General features: G+C 42.6%; 1 protein-coding gene across 14 annotated transcripts in view; it reads left to right on the forward strand.

The window, feature by feature from the left end:
- The window catches only part of LOC125463790 (inward rectifier potassium channel 16-like), a 143586-nt gene extending 131195 nt beyond the window's left edge, over positions 1-12391 (forward strand). For 11 of the 14 annotated variants that reach the window (XM_048555502.2, XM_059653678.1, XM_059653675.1 and 8 more), the window contains one exon: positions 1229-10751. In XM_048555502.2, the coding sequence (XP_048411459.1) occupies positions 1352-2569 (1218 nt within the window). In that variant the 5' untranslated portion in view covers positions 1229-1351 and the 3' untranslated portion in view covers positions 2570-10751. The other 3 variants (XR_007249907.2, XR_007249906.2, XR_007249908.2) reach the window with 3 other exon arrangements.
- Positions 12392-25265: the final 12874 nt, after the last annotated feature.

Genomic DNA, 25265 nt, shown 5'->3' on the forward strand with positions numbered 1-25265 from the left:
AGATCATATATAGGTGCAGCAGGGTAACTGAACAGAATGAAGGACACAGTGTTACAGCTACTGGGAAGGTGAAAAAAGAGATCAACATTAACATTAAAGAAGTCCATTCAAAAGTCTGATAACTGCAGGGAAAAAGCTATTCTTGTATCTATTCGCACTTGCATACAAACTTTTATATCTTCTGCCCAACAGAAGAGGGTGGAAACGAGTATAGCCAGGGTGGGACGGCTCCTAGATTATGTCGGCTGCTTTCCCAATGCAATACAAAATATAGATGAAGTCAATGGATGACAGGCTGGTTTGCATGATAGATTGGGCTGTGTTCACAACTCTTTGTAGTTTTTTTTGGTCTTGGGAAGAGCAGTTGCCATTCCACACTGATATCCAGAAAAGGTGCTTTCTAACATATATCTATAAAAAGTTGCTAGAGCCTTTATGGATATGCCTAATTTCCTTAGCCTCCTGAGGAAGTAGAGGTGTTGCTGTGTTTTCTAGACTTTCTACTGTCAATGTAGGTGGACCAGAACAGATTTTTGGTGATCATCAATCCCAGGAACTTGATGCTATCGACCATCTCCACCTCAGCACCATTGATGTGGACGGGCGTGTCCTCCACTCTGCTTCCTGAAGTCAATGACCAGCTCCTTCATTTTGCTGACATTGATGGAGAGATTGTCATGTTTACACTGCACCATTAAGCACTCAATCGCTTTCCTCTGCTCTGCTTCGTCGTTACTTGAGATCCAATCTACAATGGTGGTGTCATCAGCAAACCTGTAAATGGATTTGGTGCAGAATTTGGCCACACAGACATCAGTATATAAGGAGTATAGCAGGGGGCTGAGTGTACAGCTTTACGGGGCACCGATATTGAGGATTATCAGGGAGGAGATGTTGCTGAGCTATCAGAGGAAGTGGTTAAGGTGGGTATAATTACAACTTTTTAAAGACATTTGGACAGGTACGTTGACAGGAAATATTTAGAGGAATATGGGCCAAGTGCAGACAAATGACTAGTGAAGTTTAGAATATCTGGTCCTTGTGGACAAATCAGACTGAAGGATCTATTTCCATGCTGTAAGACTTTATGAATCTATATAACATTTGCCAATATTCCTATTCTTCTGCAGCCAATGAATGGAGCTTTGTAACATAGCTCACTGTGTAATCCTGTCAAAATCAATAGCTACAGTGTGTTAAACTGACATTTCTCATCTTGTTCCTCTAGGCCAATGTGATCACTGCAAGAGGCATTTACCTCTTTGGATAAGTTAATTAGAAGAATTAAACTTCCTGAAGATAACCAGCAAACAGCTCTGAGCAAGTCAGAACACCAACAGAAGGATTTAAAATGAATTTCATCAATTTAAATTATCAAACTGTGAGCTCTGAGGATGATCACAGGAATTTTCTAAAAAATGGTTGTTATATACCAGTCAACAAAAGAAGATACAGAAAACGGTTTCTTCGCAAAGATGGGAACTGCAACATCCACTTTAAGCGTGCATTCGGTGAATGGGAAAGTTACTTCTCCGATATCTTCACAACGCTCATAGATCTCAAATGGAGACAAATGTTTCTGATCTTCTCCTTGTCCTATATATTGTCATGGCTCTTCTTTGGTTTTGTTTATTGGATCACAGCAGTTGTCCATGGAGATCTGCAAATTGAAGAAGAAAATCTAGTGCCCTGTATTGTTGAGGTTCACAGCTTCACTGCTGCTTTCCTGTTCTCTATTGAAACACAAACAACTATTGGTTATGGATCTCGCTGTGTGACAGAAGAATGCCCTTTTGCTGTTTCTATGGTCACTTTCCAATCAGTGATAAGTTGTTTAATTAACACATTTATCATTGGTGTTGTAGTAGCGAAAATGTCCAAAGCCAGAAAGAGAGCTCAAACAATTAGGTTTAGCAATAACGCAGTGATAGCAGTAAGAAATGGGAAACTATGCATGATGTGGCGTATTGGAGATTTCCGTGAGAGCCACATCATTGAAGGTACTGTTAGAGCTCAATTACTCCAATTTAAGGAATATGACGACAATAAGCTGTCCGTGGAACACCAGGACTTGCAAATAGTCACAGGCAATATCATTCTCATTAGTCCTGTCACTATTGTACATGAAATCAATGAAAACAGTCCACTCTATGACCTTAATAAGAAAGACTTAGCTGAAAGTGACTTTGAAATCATAGTTACATTTGTCTATTCTGAGGACTCAACAGGAAATACTCATCAGTCTCGAAGCTCATACACTCCTCTGGAAATCCTATGGGGCCACCACTTTAATGAAGTTCTCAAAAACAAGCCAAGTTACTATAAAGTTAACTACTCCCAGTTTCACAAAACTGAAGAAGTGACAACACCAGAATGCAGTGCCAAGACATTGTATTCCACACCGGAACATAGCATCAATGTGCTCACAGTAGCCGGATTGGACAGTGAAGATGGAAAGTGTGAGAGCATGGCCATTCCAAATAACAAAGGAGAGCACGATGAAGAACAATATGTGTACCCAAAGCCTGAATTTACATTCAGAAGCCTCTCTATGGAGTCAGAACTGTGATTCTTGCCTTACTATTGCTAGTGCGCTTTCTGAACACTGCTTTGGGGTTCTTTACAGCAGTAAAATTGATCACTAATTGTCAGGAATAGAATGAACAAAAAATAAACTTATTGGCTACTCCCACTTTCGTAATTCTGATTTATAAACATCCAGAAACGTGGATCAATGGATAAACTGAGGCAGCAGATACAATGATTTTGAAACTCTCTGTCATGCTTTATGTTAGTTATAGTGGGGAATTCTTCCAAAATAACACTTCATCATCCTCCTTATTTTTGTTGCACACCAGGCAAGAGTACAAATGGTCGAAATGTTAAAAGACAGTCACTGCGAAGATAATGAACTTTAAATACATATTTGATGACATTGCTGTCATTTGTGGGCAGAGTGTTTCAGCCAACTGTCCCTCCACCAGTCATTTAGGCAGGCACACTTCAGTGAGCAGCACATAGGAAACGTGACTAGTACTACACAAAGAAATCAATCACTTTTAGGTTAATGACTGGATTGTACTGGCTCTTGGTGCGAGTTTAGAAGTGTTTTGTGGTTTCCAGAGTGTTTAAATTTCCTGAAGACTACTCATAGTATGGCATGTGTTGAAGACCTTTGGCCTGACTTCAAAGATTTTACACAAACCATTTGAACAGATATGACACAGAGCAGGACGAGTTGTTGGACGAGCATGGGGTGAAAAGCTCTCAGAAGGAGGCAATATCCAGGATGTTCAAGGGGCAGTTCTTCTATCTGAACCTCAGTAAGGAACAATGTGCCACAATTCCCTGCTTCACTAAGGAAGTCCTTTCTAAAATCTGCCTGCAGTGGCCACCACTACAATCTCAGAGGCAAACTAGGATGTCACCTTGAGGGGCTTTGAAAGTGACCATGGCTGTGAATTTCTATACTTTTGTTCCTTTGTGGCTGGAACCATGAGGATATTCACCGGTTCCCATGTTGCTGTGCACTGTTGCATAATAAGGGGATAGCAGAAGTCCGCATTTAAATTTCGCTGTATTTACTGCAATACTAGGAAAAACACAGATAACCAACGAATCACAATGTTAGCATGTTAGGTTGAATGAATTTCAGGCTGCGAGATGTAGCTGCTGACAATGCGAGTATTTCATCGGCTGTCCTGGCTTGGCTTTCAATGTGTTATGTATGGCTGTATATGTTCATTCAGGGCGAGGCCCTTCCCCCACCAGCACATGCACATTCATGATTCAATTTTAAAGGATATTCCATTTGAAGTCAGAGTGCAGTGTGAAACTTTCCCTGAAATGCAAGAACCAAGAAGGACGGTTCCTTACCAACGGTGGCCATAACGTCAAATTTCTACAACTGAATCTTCATGTGATGACCACACCAGTATCTGAAGCTTGGGATCATCTCAAGAATTTTTAAAAATCAATTCTACTTCTCACATGTTTCAACTGGAGGACGGTTGTCGCCAGTATACAATCTGAGACAATAAAGAGTATTAAATCATTCTCCAAATGGACAATGCTGGTGGTAGAAATCGATATATGCACAAAAGTGTGACTAATTTGACAATCTCATTGGTGACATTGGAATGTAAAATGGAAACCTCTACAGTGGTATCCTGAGAAGTCCAGTACCTAATTTGGAGCCAAATCTGTTGCAGAATAGACAAAACTTTATCTACATTGAATTATGCTCTCACTGACCTGGCAGTGTTGACGCTCAGACAACTTCATTGAAAAGTGGAAAAGAACTTCTCTCACAGTTGTAAAATCCGAAATTAAACAGTGTAAAATATATTTTTTAAGTTTGCTTTAAATCAAATAGAGATGACTAATGTCTTTTTGCATGTATTAACAGAATTTATAATAAGAAAAGATGACTTTGCAAAATTTTTCCACTTCAAAATTGATGGCTGATAAATAACGAAGGCACTGATGACTTTTCTTGTTTTCCAATGATGGATTAGTTTGAATATTTTCCACACAATTAACAAGTTACAAGCAAGATGTAAGCATATTTGACAAGATCTAACTGATGGTGTTCTTACTATAATGGTTAAAAATGGACAATCAATACTCAACTTTCATCATGTGATTTTAATACCCAAGACCTTTCATGGACTAAGATGGCATTAATAATACGAACAACTAGCTGCCATTGTCACCTGATCAGAGATGGAGGCAAGTCCAGGTAACCAATGCGGAATAAATAAAATCATCTGAACTGTAGTGACGGTTTTTATCTAAAAAAAAGGCGCTAGGGATCTTTATCCCCTGCTATAACTCAATTTTGAATGATAATTTCACATACTGGGGGAGGAAAGGCTTACCTGCCGGTTAACCATCTTGGAAAGACAATAGGGCTAGCCCCTGGGATTGACACTGAACTGTAGTTCAACATTTAACTATATTTGAGCAGCACAGCAAAGAGAAGCAAAATGATTCTGCAACAGCAAGATATGGAAATTGCTATCCGTTTCTCTCAGTCTGAAGGCAAAGTCCAGTGAAAAAGCAAATTGGATAAATAACTTTTCACTGTGAGCACAAAGAATTCTTCAGACTTTGACATTGATGAGGATATAGGTCAACATTTAAACAACTGTGGTCTCAGTTTAAAAATCTATTACCCCAGGACTCTAAGGATTAGTAAACTGTGTGGCCTTTTATCATTTTATCTGGACCAGGGACTCTCTCCATTTTTAAAATTTATTGGCTATTGTGTGTATTTTAGACATAACCTTTATTTCTCTCAGGATTAATAGGTAACACAATTCTTAATTCTTCCACTCAAGAAATACTTACTTCCATCTAATCAACAACATTTTTAATTGGCATGTGATATAGTGAAATATTAAATATAAATTATTTAAAAAACTATTATGGCTGGCCAAGAAGGGATTAAAAAGAGGGGAGTCAAATGATCTTTCCTCACCTGGTCATAACACTGAGCCAAAGGCGTCAGCGGTAGAGCCTCTATTGCGTACATTCTTACATAATATGAAGGCACCCAGGTAGTTAGGAAAGTAGGTGGTGAGGAAGGAAGTTACAAAGTGATATTGACAGGTTAAATGAGTGGGCACCAATTTCGCAAATGGATTGTAATGTGGGAAAGTGTAAAAGTTTCCATTTTAGCAGAAAGAATAAATCAGAAACGTATTAATGAAATTGTGAGAGATTGAAGAGCTCTGAGGTGCAGTAGGATCAGGATGTCCTCATGCATATATCACAATAGTTAATAGACAGGTTCTGCAAGTAATTAGGAAATTGATAGAATGTTTTTGTTTTTACAAGGGAAATTGAATACAAAAGTAGAGATGTTTTACTTGAGCTATATAAGCACAGATAAGATCAGATTTGGAGTCCTGCATGCAATATTGGTCTGCTTATTTAAGGAAGGATGTAAATGCATTGGAAGTGATTCAGAAATGATTGACTATCTAATATTTGTGATGGATGTTTTACTTATCTTATGGAGGAAGGTTTGACCGTCTAGACTCGTATCTGCCAAAGTGTCGAAATAAAAGGCGCCTTGATCGAAACTCCTACGATGCTGAGGTTTTGACAAGATGGATGTGGAAAGGATATTTCCTCTGTGGGCCAATCTACAAACAGGGTGGTGACTGTTTAAATATAAAGGGGCACCATTTAAAACAGAGATGGGAACATTTTTCTAAGAAAGGATCCTAAGTCTTTGAAAACTTTTAAGTTGGAGATAGATCAATTCTGCACAAGTGAGTAAAATGCTATTGAGGGTATGCAGAAATGTTCAGTCATCAAATCAACCATGATCTTATTCAACAACAGAGCAGGCTTAAGGGGCCAATTTGAGGACACTGGTTCCTAACTTGAATGTTCATGCGCAACTTTATTTTTTAAAAATGATTCAGTGTTTGAATACGAACACTACTGAAGATCAGGTTGGGGTTGAAAGTGTTAACTAAAGGCTCCAGTTTTCAGCAGACTATTTCAAAGCCATTACGTGATGTCAATCAGACATTTCCGATCCAACCAAATCTTCATTGAGCCTAATTTTCGTTCCTAACATTGGTCCCTACTCGCAAGGCTTTTCTTTTTGTGCCAATTTGCTAAAATGCTGTTTTTTTTCCATGATTGTTCTGCAGTTTTCCACAAAAATATTCTGCAAGCAGTCACTTTCAAATTAAAATGTTGGAAAACCAGATTTTATCTTTAGGTTTGCTAATGCGGCTTCAGTCAATCAATGCACTCATTCCTGGTATAGGCAAATTCAGATTGGAAGCAACTTTTTGAAAAGATATCATCCTGACCTCTTATGAGAATGTATTATATATCTCTCCACAACATGATGCCAAAGCTTTGTGCAAAACATCTGTTCAAAATTTTCTGTGAACTTACGAAGCAACTAATATTCAAGTATAGAGTTTTTGGTCTTTGAAATAAGAGTGATGCTAAAACAAATTCCACAAATGTTAGTCATTGCATTTTTACCTCCTAAATTGTAAATTATTTCTTACTCAAAGTGCTTTGAACGCTACAGATTTTGTCACTCCATCTGTAAATTAGTACAATTCAAGGTGAGGGACAGATTTTGACACATATATGCGTTCAAACATCACCAGAGTGACAAGACTGAGGGTGTTGTTTATGGCCAGCACGTGTGTGACCTCCAAAATACAAGCCGCGCATCTCCATGTCACTGGCTGCAACAAAGCAGCACTACAAAGATTGTCCAAGTTATTTAAAATGGAGCAAAGTCTGCAAGAGTGGGCGGAAAGCCTAGGAACAGGAAATGGTCAAACGTCTGCCGGCACTGACAAAAAGGAAAGAACTGTCAAACAAACACAATTACTTTATTAGAATATTGAAAAATTAAACAAATCCAAGTGTCTTGTCTACAATGGCTGCGGATCTTGTTCTGGTTACAGATATGATTCAAAGCAATTTTCAATGTGACTCTGGTGTGACCAAGATAAGGGTGCAATGTTTCTTTACAACAAGCTTTGAAAGCCCATCTAAGCAGATGTGAGGACTTGAAGGAAGAGTGGTAAATATGCAAGAGCACACAGGCAGCCTCTGTGATGAAGAAGAGAAGAAGAGGCACAAATTGAAGAACCTGGTGTCAATTCGAGTCTGTATTGGATTTCTTATGAGACTGTTGAAAGACTATCATGAAGCCTATTGCCAGATACGAAATTACTGTCCATTGCAGAGCTTACAACAATCTGCGTTTAATTGAGAAAAAAGACACATATTTTAAAAGATGTTGTTGGGTGGTTAAAAATCGATTAGCTAATTCTGTTTGGGTAATTGTGAGTTGTTTGATTTTTTGAAAGAAAAAGAATAGCATTTCCAATTGCAGTAGGCTTGGAAGAGCAGAGGATTTGGGGTTAGGCTTGGTTTAAAGGGTGTTATAAAAGGCACCATAGGTTGATAAGACTGATAAAAGCTAATAAAGTTGTTAGTTTCATCTCAAAGCATACAGATCATAAAAAAACAAGAGACAATAATGAACATACATAATGCATAAATTAGACTTCACTTAGAGTATTATGTTTGAGTAACATATTTCCAAGATTCTTGTTTGTGCCTTCATATTTGCCCACAACATCGTCTCACGAAACAGAAGAGTTCTACACAGCCATACGGCCCTGTGCGCATTTTCCATTCCTCTCACCCTGCTTTGGTCTGTGCAACGTACCACACCACTGGCAGCCACTCAATGAACCTCACTTTTCTGAAAGTCCAGCCTTAAGCCCAAATACCTTCTCAGCTCCCTCACATTTCTCAAGCCAGAGAAATCTTAATTTTAAACCCTGCTTTCACATCTCCAATTTACTCCAATGTTTTGCCTTTGCCTTTAGAGGTGTATGAGTTACAAGATCATTGTCTCCATGTCAGGGGAATTATAAAATATTGCCTTTTTGAAATAAATCTATGGGTATTTTTTTGAGGAATAGTTGCAGCTCAGTGCTGTGTAAGTTTGTCACAGTGAAGTAGCAACTGGGGCAGTACAATCAGTCTCAGTGACTCGCACTAAGTGGCAGAAAAACTGGCCTGGGATTCCCAAACCTAATCACTTTTCAGTGAAAGATAACAAAGTGTTGAGCTGGATGAACACAGCAGGCCAAGCAGCATCTCGGGAGCACAAAAGCTGACGTTTCGGGCCTAGACCCTTCATCAGAAAAGGGGGAGGGGGAGAGGGTTCTGGAATAAATAGGGAGAGAGGGGGAGGCAGACTGAAGATGGAGAGAAAAGAAGATAGGTGGAGAGGAGAGTATAGGTGAGGAGGTAGGGAGGGGATAGGTCAGTCCAGGGAAGACGGACAGGTCAAGAAGGCGGGATGAGGTTAATAGGTAGGAAATGGAGGTGCGGCTTGAGGTGGGAGGAAGGGATAGGTGAGAGGAAGAACAGGTTAGGGAGGCGGGGACAAGCTGGGCTGGTTTTGGGATGCAGTGGGGGAAGGGGTGATTTTGAAGCTTGTGAAGTCCACAGTGATATCATTGGGCTGCAGGGTTCCCAAGTGGAATATGAGTTGCTGTTCCTGCAACCTTTGGGTGGCATTATTGTGGCACTGCAGGAGGCCCAGGATGGACATGTCGTCTGAGGAATGGGAGGGGGAGTTAAAATGGTTTGCGACTGGGAGGTGCAGTTGTTTATTGCGAACCGAGCGGAGGTGTTCTGCAAAGCAGTCCCCAAGTCTCCGCTTGGTTTCCCCAGTGCAGAGGAAGGCACACCAGGTACAGTGGATACAGTATACCACATTGGCTGATGTGCAGGTGAACATCTGCCTAATATGGAAAGTCATCTTGGGGCCTGGGATGGCGGTGAGGGAGGAGGTGTGCGGGCAAGTGTAGCACTTCCTGCGGTTGCAGGGGAAGGTGCCGGGTGTGGTGGGGCTGGAGGGCAGTGTGGAGCGGACAAGGGAATCATGGAGAGAGTTGTCTCTCTGGAAGGCAGACAAGGGTGGGGTTGGAAAAATGTCTTGGGTGGTAGGGTCAGATTGTAGATGGCGGAAGTGTTGGAGGATGATGCGTTGTATCCGGAGGTTGGTGGAGTGGTATGTGAGAACAAGAGGGATCCTCTTAGGGCGGTTGTGGCGGGGGCGGGGTGTGAGGGATGTGATGTGGTAAATGCGGGAAACGCGGTCGAGGGCGTCCTCGAACACTGCGGGGGAAAAGTTGCGGTCCTTGAAGAACGTGGACATCTGGGATGTGCGGGAGTGGAATGCCTCATCCTGGGAGTAGTTGCGGCGGAGGTGGAGGAATTGGGAATAGGGGATGGGACTTTTGCAGGATGGTGGGTGGGAGGCAGTTTACTCTAGGTAGCTGTGCGAGTCGATGGGCTTGAAATGGACATCAGTTTCTAGCTGGTTACCTGAGATGGAGACTGAGAGGTCGAGGAAGGTGAGGGATGTGTTGGAGATGGCCCAGGTGAACTTGAGTTTGGGGTGGAAGGTGTTGGTGAAGTGGATGAACTGTTTGAGCTCCTCTGGGGACCAAGAGGCGGCGCCGATACAGTCATCAATGTAACGGAGGAAGAGGTGGGGTTTGGGGCCTGTCTAGTTGCGGAAGACGGACTGTTCTGTGAACCTTGGGAAGGAAGTGCACATGGGAGCAAGGATTACATTGGGTTTAGATATGACCTTCCAATGGTCAAATAAGATCAGGCATGTAGACTTATTGCTCAGGCTAACAAATCAAACAAGACAGAGGCTTAAGGTGCGAGAGGATCACTAAGGCAGGGGGAGGGGAGGATCAGGCTTTTTAATTTGAGGTAAGGAAGTATAAAGTAAATTGGTCTGATTTTAGAAATGCTAATGAGTTGAATAGATGTAGCACTAAATGTCACAATGTTTCTGGTCTTTGACAGAAAGTAAAATTGATTTCAGACAGAGTTATATTCTGAATAAATATTTAAACCAAAGAAAAAATATTTGTCAAGAGTTTTTGTTTAATTCTTTTTTTTGTAGACTGTAAAAATACTGAAATATCGGCAAACATTGGGGTTTAAAGTCTAACACAAATCCTCTGGATGTACACCAAGAATTATTTGGCACGGAATATAAATATTCAAGTTGCTTGCCTGAGATATTTGCAGAGATTCTTGAATCAAGTCGCAGGTGATCAGTGCAGACACAATATGAAAAAATTGTTGGAATTTGTTCTGACAGTTTATCAGCACCATTAATACTTTTTTCAATTTGACCCATTGAAATAATCCTTATTTTCATCAGGGCCAGTTTGGCTGCTTTCAGGCAGTTACAGCAGGCTTGAGACAAGAAATGACTGGGATGTACCCACCGTCTAAAGAAACAACACAGTTGTCTACTGAAGACCTGTTATCAGCAGTTAAAATCATATGAAAGGTAAAATGACAAAGGAGAGCCAACCTTCTATCACAATGAACCTGTTAAAGCACCACATATCCAAATGACAGCCTTGCCCAGCAGCATACATTTTCCTAATCAACCTGCTCGAGATGTCACATACCCCCGCGACAGATGGGACTTGAACTAAGGCCTCTGGGTTCAAACAGAGGGACATGACGACTGCACCACAATAGCATCCTTTCCTGGCAGCATACTTTCTAACCAACCTGTTTAGAGATTTTACAACACGCCTCTGGAGCAAGTGGGGCTTGATTGTGGGTCTTTTAGCTCAGAGGTAGGGACACTTAGCACTGCACCAGAACAGCACCATTTCCTAGTTGTACTGTACACTGGAAAATTACAGGTATATTACCAGTGCTGAAGTGTTAAATAAGTTAGACTCATTGCTTGACTATTTTCAACAGGTCACCAACACAATCGAGGAAGCATTTGAGTGACTGGGCCAGCTTTTCAGTCTCTGTGAGAAGAAACAATTTGTCAAGAATTAAGCAACTGTCATCGAAACTATTTTCAAAATGAACTGATGATTACCTGTTTCCCGATGTTTTACAATGCAAACTGTGTTGCTTGAATTTTGTTTTTAAAATATTTGCTTTGTGTGAGTTTTATAGAGAAGGGAGCCGGACTGCTGATTTTGTGAATGCTGATTAACACACATAAAAAACGCTTGAAGATTATGTGATTCTCATTTCTGTTTATTTGAAATTGTTAATCGTCTTAATGAAAACATTAGCTAAACTGTCCTGTGCTTTTCTTGATAACATTTCTTTTGCCAAAGAAAAAAAGGTGTCTTAAAACCTTAATTATCAGCAAATAATATCTTTAAGTGAATTATAACATTGATTGATTAAGAAATGAAAATGACTGCTATAACAAATTATCACTCAGCACACTATATCCTCGGTGTTGCTTATGCCAAGTTGTAAACACATATGTACCACATGGTCCAATGGCATTTTGGATCAGTCATGTCGTTAGTGTTTTATGTTGACTGAGTTCACTAGTGGCCAGAAATGTTGACATTAAGGACGAGTACTGTAAAGGAGAAATACTATATTGCAGTGTTCCATGTAATATTTACCAAAATTTCATCATTATCCAATTATAGTCAATTGTTGAATAATGGGCTGTGATATAATCAATTCATATTTATTTAACTCCTGGCATATTTGGAATGTAACAATGTATGAGCACTTAATATACGAGCCTGCTAGTTGTGTCAATTGGTAATATATCTGCCTCCAAGTCAGAATGCTTATATCAAGGCCCATTGCAAATTTGAAATGTTAATCCACATAAATTACAGCAATGCAGCAGTGTGCTATCAGGGGTAGTGTGCTGTCAACTCATTCCATCAATTCTCTTAAAATTCTAAAAAAAACTATTCAAACGGCATTGCAATATTATTTCCTGAGTCAAATGTCTTCTATATAGGAAAAGAGTTTAATGTATCCAGCAGTGACTGTCAATGAGCATAAAATTTGACCTCATCATTCATTTTGTCTTCAGGCAATGCATATTTGTTCAGGTCTAAATGTGCACATTTTACTGTTGTTAACTCTTCAATATTTATCAAGTCATTATGAACAACTGGTAGAATTTTCGTAGATAAAATACCACATGATAGAACCATGGGTGCAGCTTGATATTGGTCTGTAAGTGTGAAGTCGGACCCAAAAGTAGGAGTTACTTCTGCTCAGGAGTGGGTCTGGATTCACATGCAATTGTGATGTCCTCAGCTCCTTACATCTGCATGCACGGGTAAAACGACAAGTGTTACGGGCATGATGTTCTGAGGTCCATTCGGGTCATCTTGGCTCCAACATCTGGGTGTCACATTTGAAAAGCGTCCTCACACGACAATTCAAAGTCTAAGCAGCATGATTATTCACCAAACCCAACTCCTCTAGAGATGTCAGAGACCAGGCAAAGGCTGCCCATGCTTTAGCAATTAGCAAATCTTGAATCAGAAGCTCCGAAGAACAGTCATTGGACCTGAAACATTAACTCTGATTTCTCTCCGCAGGTGCTGCCAGACCTGCTGTGATTTTCCAGCAATTTTCATTTTTGTTTCATGCTTTAGCAATATTCCTTGAGAGGTTCTCCTCAGGGCTGTCCTGGGAGCAAACTGACTGACAAAGACAGCCAGGGCAGTGGTAACTATAAAGGACTGTACCCATGGAAGGTTCAAGAGAACCCGGTTCCACTGCTGCAATGAGGATGATTAATCAGCTGGTGTTATATAATGCCATATGCCCCTATGAATGTGAGTTAGCACTGTAATGAAACCTAACAGAGGAGTGTCACCCACAAGGGTGCCAAGATTGGGTGTCACTTCATTTTAGCTGCTAATGTTGCCACACTGGCATCACAGTGGTACTGCCTCGCACACATCTGTTTGAGTTTATACTTAAACACAAAGGGAGCTAAAATATTCAGCGGCTCACACACTACTGACCTTTCATCTCAACGTGCAGAACGTATCTGAAAATCTTCTCACCAAGGTTTGCAATGGGACAAGAACACAGCAACAAAAGGTTAAGCAATTTACAGGTATCTCAGGAGCGCACATCATGTAATGTTTGAATAACTGTAGCATTTTGAGTCGCCTTTTATTCAGAGCCCTTTGACACTTCACTTCCTCTCCACCACATTCGTCTAACGAGTAATGCACACACAGTTGTAGGGATTGACATCTTTAACTATATTAATCCATACATTGTACTCATGTATCTATGCTCATTTCTCTTAAAGCTTCTCTCCATCTGCAGGAGAAGAAGGTGCACAATAAGTGCGAATAAGACAAAGAGGCGCTGGGGAACGATGCTTGGTATTAGGTTCTTGATATCATCTAAGGAGTGAGCTGCTGAGCTGGCAGGCAGCATCGGAAATGTGCCTGTACTGAAGAGGAGATTGAAAACTACAACCATCTAATGACAAGGCCTCTAGTCCATTCCACCCAACTGCACATTGAGAATGAACATCCTAATGAAATCCTCAGTAACGTTAGCTACTTGAGATTTTATGAAATCTTCCTGTTTTTCCATGCAGCTTCTGGATCACTTTCCCAAGCCAGGGCAAATAAAAGAAAAGCCCAAGGAACGTCCCTACCAGCCCCTCAAACCAGACCTTTGAGGAGGGACAGTCACAATCCCTAGACGATGCATGGTCAAGGCCTTCTTCTCCACCCTGTGCCAGACAAGGAACATTCACTTCAGTGGTTAATACATCTAGACTAAGATTGAGGGTACATCTTGTTGTTGAGTGCAGCACTGACATGGATTGGCAGCTCCAGGAGGAAAGAACAGGGGATGTCTCTGATACTTTGTGGGCTGCTGGTGAACAGGCCCCTGCTAAGCCCAACACAGCTGGTGAGCCTCCAGAATGGGCCATTAATGAGATGACAAAGATTCACTGGCAAGCAGGAGAAAATACATCAGAGGTGCCAACGATCCCAAAGTGAACTCTTTGCCTGATGCTAAGTCTTGGTGGTACTACAGAACACCACAGGTATGGTGAGGAAACCTGCTGAATGCTTGCTTCAGGTGACAATGGTGGGTACCCCGATCGTCCAGACCCTAGGGGTCTCCAGCCTGCAAGGAGTCTCTTGGACACGTCTCTTGGAAACCTCCTCAGCCTGTCCTGAGGGAGATGTGTGGGTCCCTGACAGAGGGGACATGACACAGCTCCTCCATATTGGTGCACAATCCCCTTAAATGAATGAGATACCTGGAGATAGATCCAGTAGATCAAGGTCCCTCAGCACTCTCTCAGATAGCCAGGGAATGAATGCATCCATGCCTCAAATGATGGAGTGAATGTGAATGTAGCAGGTACTGATTCCTCAGCTGGATCTGACTGTCTATGGTGGCTGCCATCCATTCCACAGGAACAGTCATCCATTACCACAACAGGGCCATGACATCAAACAGCACTTTGGCTGACTTTTCTGGTCTTTGTTCCAAACTCCAGGTACGCAGAAACAAGAACAGAAAAATGCCACAGAAACCCAGCAGCTTTGTGGACAAAGATTATGAATTAATGTTTGGAGTCTGATATGGCTTTTCTTCTGAAAGCTTTTTATGAGCTTGTTGACGTCATGTGTTTCATCACTTCCAATGTGTGCATTTAAGAACTACAAGGCAACATTTGACCAAGACTTCTCCTTATCTGATTAAACAGTAAGGCTTCACTTCCCACACTGTCAGCATTTGCACAAGACAGCAGCATAGCTGTGAAGGAATCAAGTTACTGGAAAAGTCTGTACACATCAGAGTTTGAAGAAAGAAGATTACCCTGCCAGGTACACGCCTCATATACATAGTTGGGTTGATGAATACAAGTGTTTCCAGTTTTGGTGTAACACAAGTGCACCTGTGACTGTCATTCCAATGGCCAGAAAAGCTGACCCACTTGAAGAACACTGTGAAATTAACAGCAAAAATTTAACCAGCTATTGAGAAACTGAATTTTTGCTTCCCATCCAATTAAATTCCTTGCCTACCCTTTCTAAAATCCCGGGCGGTGGACCCAGAAATGTCCACTTTTGGAGTCTTACATCACAGACAAAGGACATTTGGCCCATCAGGCCTGTTATGGCTCTTGGCAGGAATAATATATTAATCTCATTCTTCTGCTCTTGCCCAGTACTGTGCACATTTCACCTCATGTATTTATCCAATTACATTAATGAGTGATCTTTCTTTTGATACAGTGTTGAGTGGTGGAAGTGAATGGATTGTTGACTACTCACTTGAGCAGAAGTGGGAACAATCATTACACTGTGACTGGGATATCTTGAGGCTGGACTGTCACATTGAAAAATTCAGCAGAATTGTACAACAACCCAACACTGGAAATTCAGTTGACTTTCTAATTCCACATGAAAACAGTTCCTTGAAAGACCAACTTTCAATGTGTGGTGGGGTTTCAGGTGCTGAGTAAAGGGAGCCAAAGAACATGCTGGTTGAGGCCTGGTTTTTCTTTCTCAGGATCCTTGGCTGCCAAAGAATATGACGTTACTTCAAAAGTAAATGTTTCTCAGTGCATGGAGGAGTGTTTACCACTATAGTAACAACATAGCTCCCTTAAAACTCTCTCCACTGGGTGAAACTGCTTTGACGAACAACGTGCAGTTCTTCCAAGTGGGAGAACATCTCAAGGCAATATTGTAAATGTCAAGGTAAGAACTTCCAGATTATCACCAGTATGAAAAAAAACGTTTACTTGTCTAAGTCTTCCTTTGATGCTTCAATTTGACATTGTTTCTGTTATTCATCTCCCTGGCAAATTTGAATCTCTTCTCATCCAGCTTGTGCTGTAATGCTGAGATTATTCCATGCATTCATTCACATCATCAATTCGTTAGTCCAGATGATTTTGAACTTTAACCTTTTAAAATGTCATTTTAAAAAAAAAATTATCACTACCTTTCTATTTGGTTAGATTTATTTTGACATGCTTCTGACATGTCTGCATGGCACACGCCATACTAACTGTCTCAGATTTCAGAATCATTAAAAAGCTGTCTCAATTAATATTTATTCACAAAAAAAGAACTTGATGACATGCCTCAAAAATGAAATGAAATTGAGAGATTTTTTTTCTCTATCCTTTCCTCCCATTCCTCCTTAGATAACAAAGTGTAGAGCTGGATGAACACAGCAGGCCAAGCAGCATCAGAGGAGCAGGAAAGCTGATGTTTCAGGTCTGGATAATAAAATGTGAGGCTGGATGAACACAGCAGGCCAAGCAGCATCTCAGGAGCACAAAAGCTGACGTTTCGGGCCTAGACCCTTCATCAGAGAGGGGGATGGGGAGAGGGAACTGGAATAAATAGGGAGAGAGGGGGAGGCGGACCGAAGATGGAGAGTAAAGAAGATAGGTGGAGAGAGTATAGGTAGGGAGGTAGGGAGGGGATAGGTCAGTCCAGGGAAGACGGACAGGTCAAGGAGGTGGGATGAGGTAAGTAGGTAGATGGGGGTGGACCCTTCTTCTCATCCAGCTCTAAACCTTGTTATCTCAGATTCTCCAGCATCTGCAGTTCCTGCTGTCTCTTATTCCTCCTGCTCTCCTGGCCCCCACCCCACCATAATAGGGACCACTAATGTGGAATTGTTGCACTATCTGTCCCAATGTTTTTGTCTCAAAGTTTGACTTGGCCCTACTCCTTTCATAGGCCTTGCCTCTTGTGCCAGTCTTCATTTCTGAATTCCTGAAACTTCATGGGTGGGAAAGAGATGCATCTTGGCTTAGTTTCCTTGTACCATAGCAAACTATTTGCCACCCCTGAAATTTTGGTCTTTGTGCATGTCTGACAAATTATCCTTACAGTCATGTGCTTTAGGGAGCAGAGGTTGAGACAATAATGAGCTGACAAATGTAGAAGAAAGAGAAATACACAACAGGAGACTACACAGTCCATAGAAATTGGGGGAAAAAAAACATTGTGCAGGAGAATACAGGCAAGTGTCATTGAAAATTAAATGCAAAGAGGCAGAGAGAAATTAAGAATTGTGAATCAAAAATGAATCAATGTTGCCTTTATTATGTTACTCTTGCAGTGATAAAGCTCATTTTAAGTACAAATCCAGAAAAAGTACCAGTGTAATTACAGATTAGAACCTGTTATGATTCTGGAAGGCACTAAGGCACCCCACACTAGATTCAGACATGTGCTTGCAACTGACCAGAGTACAGTTCTGGTCTGCAATTGACAATCATTGTCTGTCATGATGTGATAATGGGAACTGCAGATGCTGGAGAATCCAAGATAATGAAATGTGAGGCTGGATGAACACAGCAGGCCCAGCAGCATCTCAGGAGCACAAACTCTGATGAAGGGTCTAGGCCCGAAACGTCAGCTTTTGTGCTCCTGAGATGCTGCTGGGCCTGCTGTGTTCATCCAGCCTCACATTTCATTGTCTGTCATGAATATTGTTCAAATTTCCTCTTTTTGAAGGGTTGGCTTTCAGGATGACTTGGGTCAGCCAACCCACCACATGGGCTCAAGTTATTACAATCTCATTAAGTGGGCTGGTCATGGTTTTTGTGACAGGCAACTCACTTAACAAGTGGGACAAACGTTGGCTGTGTTGAGCCTGAAACCTATTTAAAAAGAGTGTGCTTACAACTCATTAAAGTTTTCTGTCACTTTACTGTGCAGAAATTATCCTGGTTTTGAGGTTTGGATTGAGAGACACAGTAATTCAAGAACACCAGAGTGCAGTGGTGCCACAGTGAGAAGTCCTTACGCTGGGGGTCAGGAAAAAGGTCCTCTTCACATTCAATGCCCGCAGCCAGGCAGAGGCAGCAAGACTAGAAGGAAGTGGTTAGGAAAATACATTGCCAGATTTGATCATCTTCAGGATATGGGTACAGTGTCACAAGAGGTTCAATTCTTTTGCAATGACAACAGTTGACATAATAAAACATTCCCAGATACATTACAATAGCACTTTCAAATATAATTCAACACAAAAGCACATGAAGGCTTTTTGAACATCTGACCACAAGCTTTGCTGAACATGTAGCATTTATAGAATGCCTTAAAAAGGCCGGGAGAGAAGTTTGGGTAGGAATTTCGGGAGCTGAGGAACAGGTCATTGATTAGAAAATCAAGGAGGTACATAGGGCAAGAATGATGCTTGATTCTCTCTTTTTCTTAGCATTAGACCTTTTTCCTAACAGCATCTTCCCACACCTCCAGTTTCTGTAATAAATACAAGCCACGTGTGTAAATGCAGTAAAATGGACATATACCCAGTTAGCATTCTGCTTTTACTGGGTCCCCGTTTAAATAGTTTCAATCCCATGATGATTTGTTCACATTTTCCACTTTCTTCTTCCACACCTTCAGAACTTGCTGCTTCTCCTGTCGGGAAAACCAGAAGGGCAGCCCTCATCAGATCCTGCCTTAATAGAGCACGAATCTATTTCAATCCGTTTTGCAGATAACATGAGGGACATTGGGCAAAGTAAAGACGAGGGGCCACTTATTTTTAAAAATTGCATTTATAAGATATAATGGAAATTGGAAAGTGTTTAACAATCAAGTTCTTTCAAAGTGCGGTTACAATTGTAACACACAACACGTGGCAGTCATTTTGTACATGGAAAGACCTTGAGAACAGCAAGGTGAAAATAACCAGGATGTCTGTTTTATATGTGTTGGTCAAAAGACAATTATTAATTATAAGAAGAGGAGGAACTGCCTCGCTGTTCTTGAAGTAGTGTCATGGGGTTGCATACAGCCACTTGAGGATAAAGAAGGTTTATCAATTTATCTGAAAAGACACCACAGACAATGTGACATGCCTGCAGTACTGCAGTAACAGTCTAAATGATATGACCATTAAACATAGGTACAGAGTTGGATATTCAGCCCATCAAGTCTGGTCTGCCATTCAATGAGAATATGGCTGCTCTGATAACTCTCAACTCCATTTTCCTGCTTCTTCCCTGTAACCATTGATTCCCTGAATTGTAAAAACTCAATCTCAGTCTTAAGTGTACATAATGACCCAATCTTGACAGCCCTCTGCAGTAAAGAATTCCACAGATTTGCTACCCTCTGAGAAATTCCTCCTCATCTATGTCTTAAATGAGATTTAATCTTATTCTTAACCCCTTAATCTGAGATCATGCCCTTTGTTCCCAGACTCTCCCACAATGGGGAAACAACCTCCTCACATCTACCCGTCAAGCTCCCTAAGAATCTTATATATTTCAATAAGGTCCCCTAATCATTCTTCTAATTTCCAATAACTGCAACCTACTCAACACTTCCTAATAAGACAGCCCCTCCATGCCTGGTATCAGCCTAATGAACCTTCTTTTGAATGTCTATAATGCCAGTATATTTTTCCTTAGTTAAGAGGCCCAAAACTGTTCGCAGTACTCCAGCTATGGTCTGACCAGTGCCTTGTATAATTTGAGAAAAGCCTCTTCATTTTTATACTCCATTCCCTTTGAAATAAAGGACACCATTAGTTGTGAGTTTTTTTGTGATTCATGCATGAGGACACTTATGTCTCTCTCTGCTGTAGTTTTCTGCAGTTTTTCTCCATTTAAATAATATTCAGCTTCTCTAGTCTTCCTGCCAAATTGTATAACCACACATTTACCCACATCTGCCAAGCTTTTATCCACATGTTTAACTATTCTGTATCCCTCTGCCCAGACTGTGTGTCAGCCTCACCACTTGCTTTTCCATCTACTTTTGTGTTAACTACAAACTTGGCTATTGTACATTCCTTTCACTCACCCAAGTCATGAATATATATTGTATATGGTTGTGGCCAGAGTACTAATCCCTGTGGCACTACAGTAACATGGCAGTAGAGTAGGACTGTCCAGCCAGAGCTCCTCTGCTCTGTCTGTTCCTTTTCTCATTTTCATTTTTCTCTCCCTCTCTCCGCAATTCTCTCGGCCTTAGACACCTGAGCTCAGCCTCCGAAGTGGGGCTGGCAACCAAACCGAAGAAGCCAGCAACCAGAGGCCCAGTGCAGAATGGGACAGCAGTGGCCCAGTGTGCAGTGGGACAGCAGTAGCCGAGTGCGCAGTGGGACAGCAGTGGCCCAGTGTGCAGTGGGACAGCAGTAGCCGAGTGCGGAGTGGGACAGCAATGACCCGATGCGCAGTGGGACAGCAGTGGCTCAGTGTGCAGTGGGACAGCAGTGACCTAGTGTGGAGTGAGACAGCAGTGGCCCAGTGCGGAATGGGACAGCAGTGGATCTGTGCGGAGTGGGACAGCAGGGGATCTGTGCGGAATGGGACAGCAGTGGCCCAGTGCGGAGAGAGACAGCAGTGGCCCAGTGTGGAATGGGACAGCAGTGACCCAGTGCGGAGAGAGACAGCAGTGGCCCAGTGCGGAGTGGGACAGCAGTGGATCTGTGCGGAGTGGGACAGCAGGGGATCTGTGCGGTGTGGGACAGCAGGGGATCTGTGCGGTGTGGGACAGCAGTGGATCTGTGCGGAGTGGGACAGCAGGGGATCTGTGCGGAGTGGGACAGCAGGGGATCTGTGCGGTGTGGGACAGCAGGGAATCTGTGCGGTGTGGGACAGCAGTGGATCTGTGCGGAGTGGGACAGCAGGGGATCTGTGCGGAGTGGGACAACAGTGGATCTGTGCGGAGTGGGACAGCAGGGGATCTGTGCGGAGTGGGACAGCAGTGGCCCAGTGCGGAGTAGGACAGCAGGGGATCTGTGCGGAGTGGGACAGCAGTGGATCTGTGCGGAGTGGGACAGCAGGGTCTCAGTGCGGAGTGGGACAGCACGGTCTCAGTGCGGAGTGGGACAGCAGTGGCCCAGTGCAGAGTGGGACAGCAGGGTCTCAGTGCGGAGTGGGACAGCAGGGGCTCAGTGCGGAGTGGGACAGCAGGGTCTCAGTGGGGAGTGGGACAGCTGGGACTCAGTGCGGAGTGTGACAGCAGGGTCTCAGTGCGGAGTGTGACAGCAGGGTCTCAGTGCAGAGTGGGACAGCAGTGGCCCAGGGTGGAGTGTGATAGCAGAGTCTCAGTGCGAGTGCGACAGCAGGGTCTCAGTACGGTGTGAGACAGCAGTGGCCCAGTGGGTTGTGGGACAGCAGTGGCTCAGTGCAGTGTGGGATAGCAGCGGTCCAATGCGAAGTAGGACAGCCGAGGCTGAGTGCGGAATGGGACAGCCGAGGCCGAGTGCGTAGTAGGCCAGCAGTGGCCCAGTGCGGTGTGGGACAGCAGAGACTCAGTGCGGAGTGAGACAACAGTGGATCTGTGTGGAGGGTGACAGCAGGGGAACTGTGTGGAGTGTGACAGCAGGGGATCTATGCGGAGTGGGACAGCAGGGGATCTGTGCGGTGTGGGATAGCAGGGGATCTATGCGGAGTGGGACAGTTGGGGATCTGTGCGGTGTGGGATAGCAGGGGCCCAGTGCACAGTGGGACCGCAGGGTCGAACCACGTGGAAGCCTCACACGCTGGTCTGCTGTGGACAGACCTTGGAGAAAGACCGTGATATTTGTCTTTTTAACTTTGTTTCTCGCTTTTCTTACCTGTCGTTCCACTGTGTTTAGTTGTAACGTAAATTTTCTTTCTTCATTTTTCTATTCTTTAAGGATTGTAACTAAGTACTCTGGTACCTAAGATGGTGCTGTAAGTGGCGAATTATAAACGTTTCCTTGTACTCATTTGAATACAAATGACAATGAAGCTAATTCAGCTCAATTCAATTAATTCAACTCAATTCAACTCCACTAGTAACAGATTGCCATCCTGAAAATGCTGCCTTGTCTCACCTCTTTGTCTTCTATTTGTCAGTCCTCTACCCATGCTAATATAATACTTCCTCCTCCTTATATAAATATGTTATATCTGCTGGTTTATTTACATCTATCCTGCCTTTTATCTCCTCAAAGAATTCTAGTATATTTAATAAATAAATAATTCAGTAGATAAATGATGTACTCATGTCTCTTGAATACAGCCTAACCCCATGATATTCAGACAGGAAGTCCACTTAATATTTATAACTTTTCTCTAACAATAATACAGGAAGAACATAATGATGGTATCTTGTGTGGCAATAATATACACTTTCCAATGTACTTAAGTACATGTGACAATCAAATCAAATCAATCAGTCTTATTGCTGTCCCTGGTGAACATCTGTACAGGCTGCTATTGTGAGAACCCCTGACAAAATCTGTGCGTGGATTGGCCATAACTGTAATTGGTCAATCCTATTAGCCTCACAGACCAGTACCATTGTACTTGTCAAGCAGAGAAGAATTAAAATCAAACCCCATGACTTATTTTTCCATTTAAGAGTCTAAGAGAAACTCAGAAGTTCTAGGAAGCTGGAAATTCAGGGACCTCTGAGTGGAGACATATTTGTTTCTCTCAGAGCTTTAGAGATAAGTTACTTTGATAAAGAGAAAGAGAGCGTTCTAAAGCCTAACAGTGTGAGTTTAGGGGAGTGACAGTTTCTGGGAAGGGATCGATGAGCTCAAAACAAGGTCAATTTTTACAAGACTTCCAGAATTTGTTCTAATGGATAGTGGATTACCATTGAGATGCCACTTCTGTGGGAGCGCTGAGTAAAAGTTAATTTGGAGGAGTTTGATCAGAATCCAAGTCCTGGCTGGAATTCATGTGTGCAATGATTGGTAACAAATCAAACTAGGGCTGGTTGCTGTCTCGCTGCCTCAAGCACCAGGGACCTGGGCCTGATTCCACCCTCAGAGAACTGTGTGGAGTTTGCACATTCTCCCCATGTCTGCGTGGGTTTCCTCCAGGTGCTCTGGTTTCCTCCAACAGTCCAAAGAAGTACAGGTTAAGTGGATTGGCCATGTTAAATTGTCCATAGTGTCCAGGGATGTGCAGGTTAGGTGGGTTAGTCATGGGAAATGCAGGGTTACGGGGATAGGGTAGGAGGTGGGCCTGGGAGGGATGCTCTTCAGAGGGGTGGCCTGGATTTAGTGGGATGAATGGCCTGCTTCCACACTGTAAAGATTCTCTTGTTCTACTTCTAAAGGTACCCAGAAGCAAGAGAAACAACAAATCTCGTTAAAAATAGCAATATTATTCATAGTATTCAAACTGACCCATTCAACTCAAGTGTTTTTTTATGCAATTTATACACAAAGCTGGCTTTGGAAACATACATATTGGAACAAAGAGTATATTTCTCGGAAACTAGAAAGTACCTAATAACCCTGTATCGAAAGGAGGTGTCAGTGTTCCATCAGCCAAGAATAGAGAGCAAAAGATTTTCACCTCCCACTTGCACCATCTTGTGGGCGAACAGGAGGTTTGCAAGTAGCTTCCTTACCCGCCAGTAGCAAAGCAGACATCAAAGGCGTAATTGGGACAACATCAAAGTCTAAACCCGCGCAATACAAAATATTAGGCAGCAATTACGTAAAGACCAGAATAAAACATCAAGATTTTGCAAATGCAGAAAATTAAAGCCTGCTGCAAGTAAACACACTTGAGAAGTGAGTTCAAAGAAATGTCACACACGAAGGAACAAAAATGGCTGGGGAAAAGTAATGTCTTTCCGATTGATACATTGTCTATGTGCTGGACCTGGCAGCTGCCTAGTCTCTAAATAGAGCATACGGCGTTGTTCAAAATTACAACTTGGAATTACTTTAATTATGTTTTGATCTAGTTTATTATCAGAAACTGCTGGCCCAAATTGCCATTCGTCTGTGTGGATTGACTATTAATTCAGGATCTTCTGCGAGATTACTTCAAATCGTTTTGGAGGAGACTTGATTTAATTCAAACTGGTGTCTCACGCTCACGGCGGTGCATTAGCTGATGCCCCGTTAGTTCTTCTCACTTTCCAGTCAGCAAGTGTTGGGGGTTCAATGCCAGAAGGGCTTGTTTAAAAACACAAATGACCTGAAGTGAGTTTCCCAATTTGCAGGCTGCAGCGGTCACAAAGCTTCAGCCAGTGAGTAAAGCCAGAAACAGGTGCAACCAGCCGGGGAAACGCTGGGTTTCGCTTGAGCTCTTGCGGAGCGCATTTGGCGCCACTCGCTGGGAGTTTTGCAGCCTCGGTGGTATCGGGATCCTGGAGTGAGCGGATTTCTCCCAGCTCCGTGCACCCAGTACCCGCAAAACAAAACCCGGGCTAACGACAACAGCAGCCCGCTCCGCTCTGCTAACAGATCAACTTGCCCCTTCTGGGTCACAGCGGCGCAGCAAGAGAGGGCCATTTTTTTTACCGGTTTCTTCCGCAGTCCAGCTGTGAGACCACTAAAGCACACAGCGCATCCCGGACGGGCCAATCGGCCCAACAGGCTTGCTGCTGAACTCGGAAAGACACTACCCGCAAATGAGCCCCAGCTCCTCTGCCCAGAAATCCTGTCCTGCTGCACCTTATCAATTCCATGCCCGATTACATTTGTTTGCAAAGTTTAAAAAAAATGCATCTGCTTTCCGCCATCCTGTTAGACCGTGCACTGCAGATGAGAACTGGCCAGGCAACTTTTACCCTCTGGCCTCCACTTTTCTTTTTTTCAGTCTCATGCACAATAGATTACCTTATCTCTCTCCCCCAACACTCCGTTACCGGTCCTCCTGCAAGGAGAAGCATTTTCCCACGACTCTATCAAAAGTCTTTATAATTAATATCGCTTAACGGATGGAAATGAGGTGACAAGTAACAAACTCTTTCGCTCTCTGTGTTGAGGGCATTACATCTCCCGTAAGATGTTAGCACGAATCTGATTGACTCAGAGACAAATCGTTGGAAAAGTTGTCGGAGTAAACGCTGCTTTCTCTCCCCTTACAGCAGCTACCAGACCTGCTGAGTTTCTCCAGCAACTTCTCTTTTTGTTTGTTTTTGATGCTCAGCATCCAC

The sequence above is a fragment of the Stegostoma tigrinum genome, chromosome 22 (genome assembly GCF_030684315.1).
Source record: "Stegostoma tigrinum isolate sSteTig4 chromosome 22, sSteTig4.hap1, whole genome shotgun sequence".
Classification (NCBI taxonomy): domain Eukaryota; kingdom Metazoa; phylum Chordata; class Chondrichthyes; order Orectolobiformes; family Stegostomatidae; genus Stegostoma; species Stegostoma tigrinum.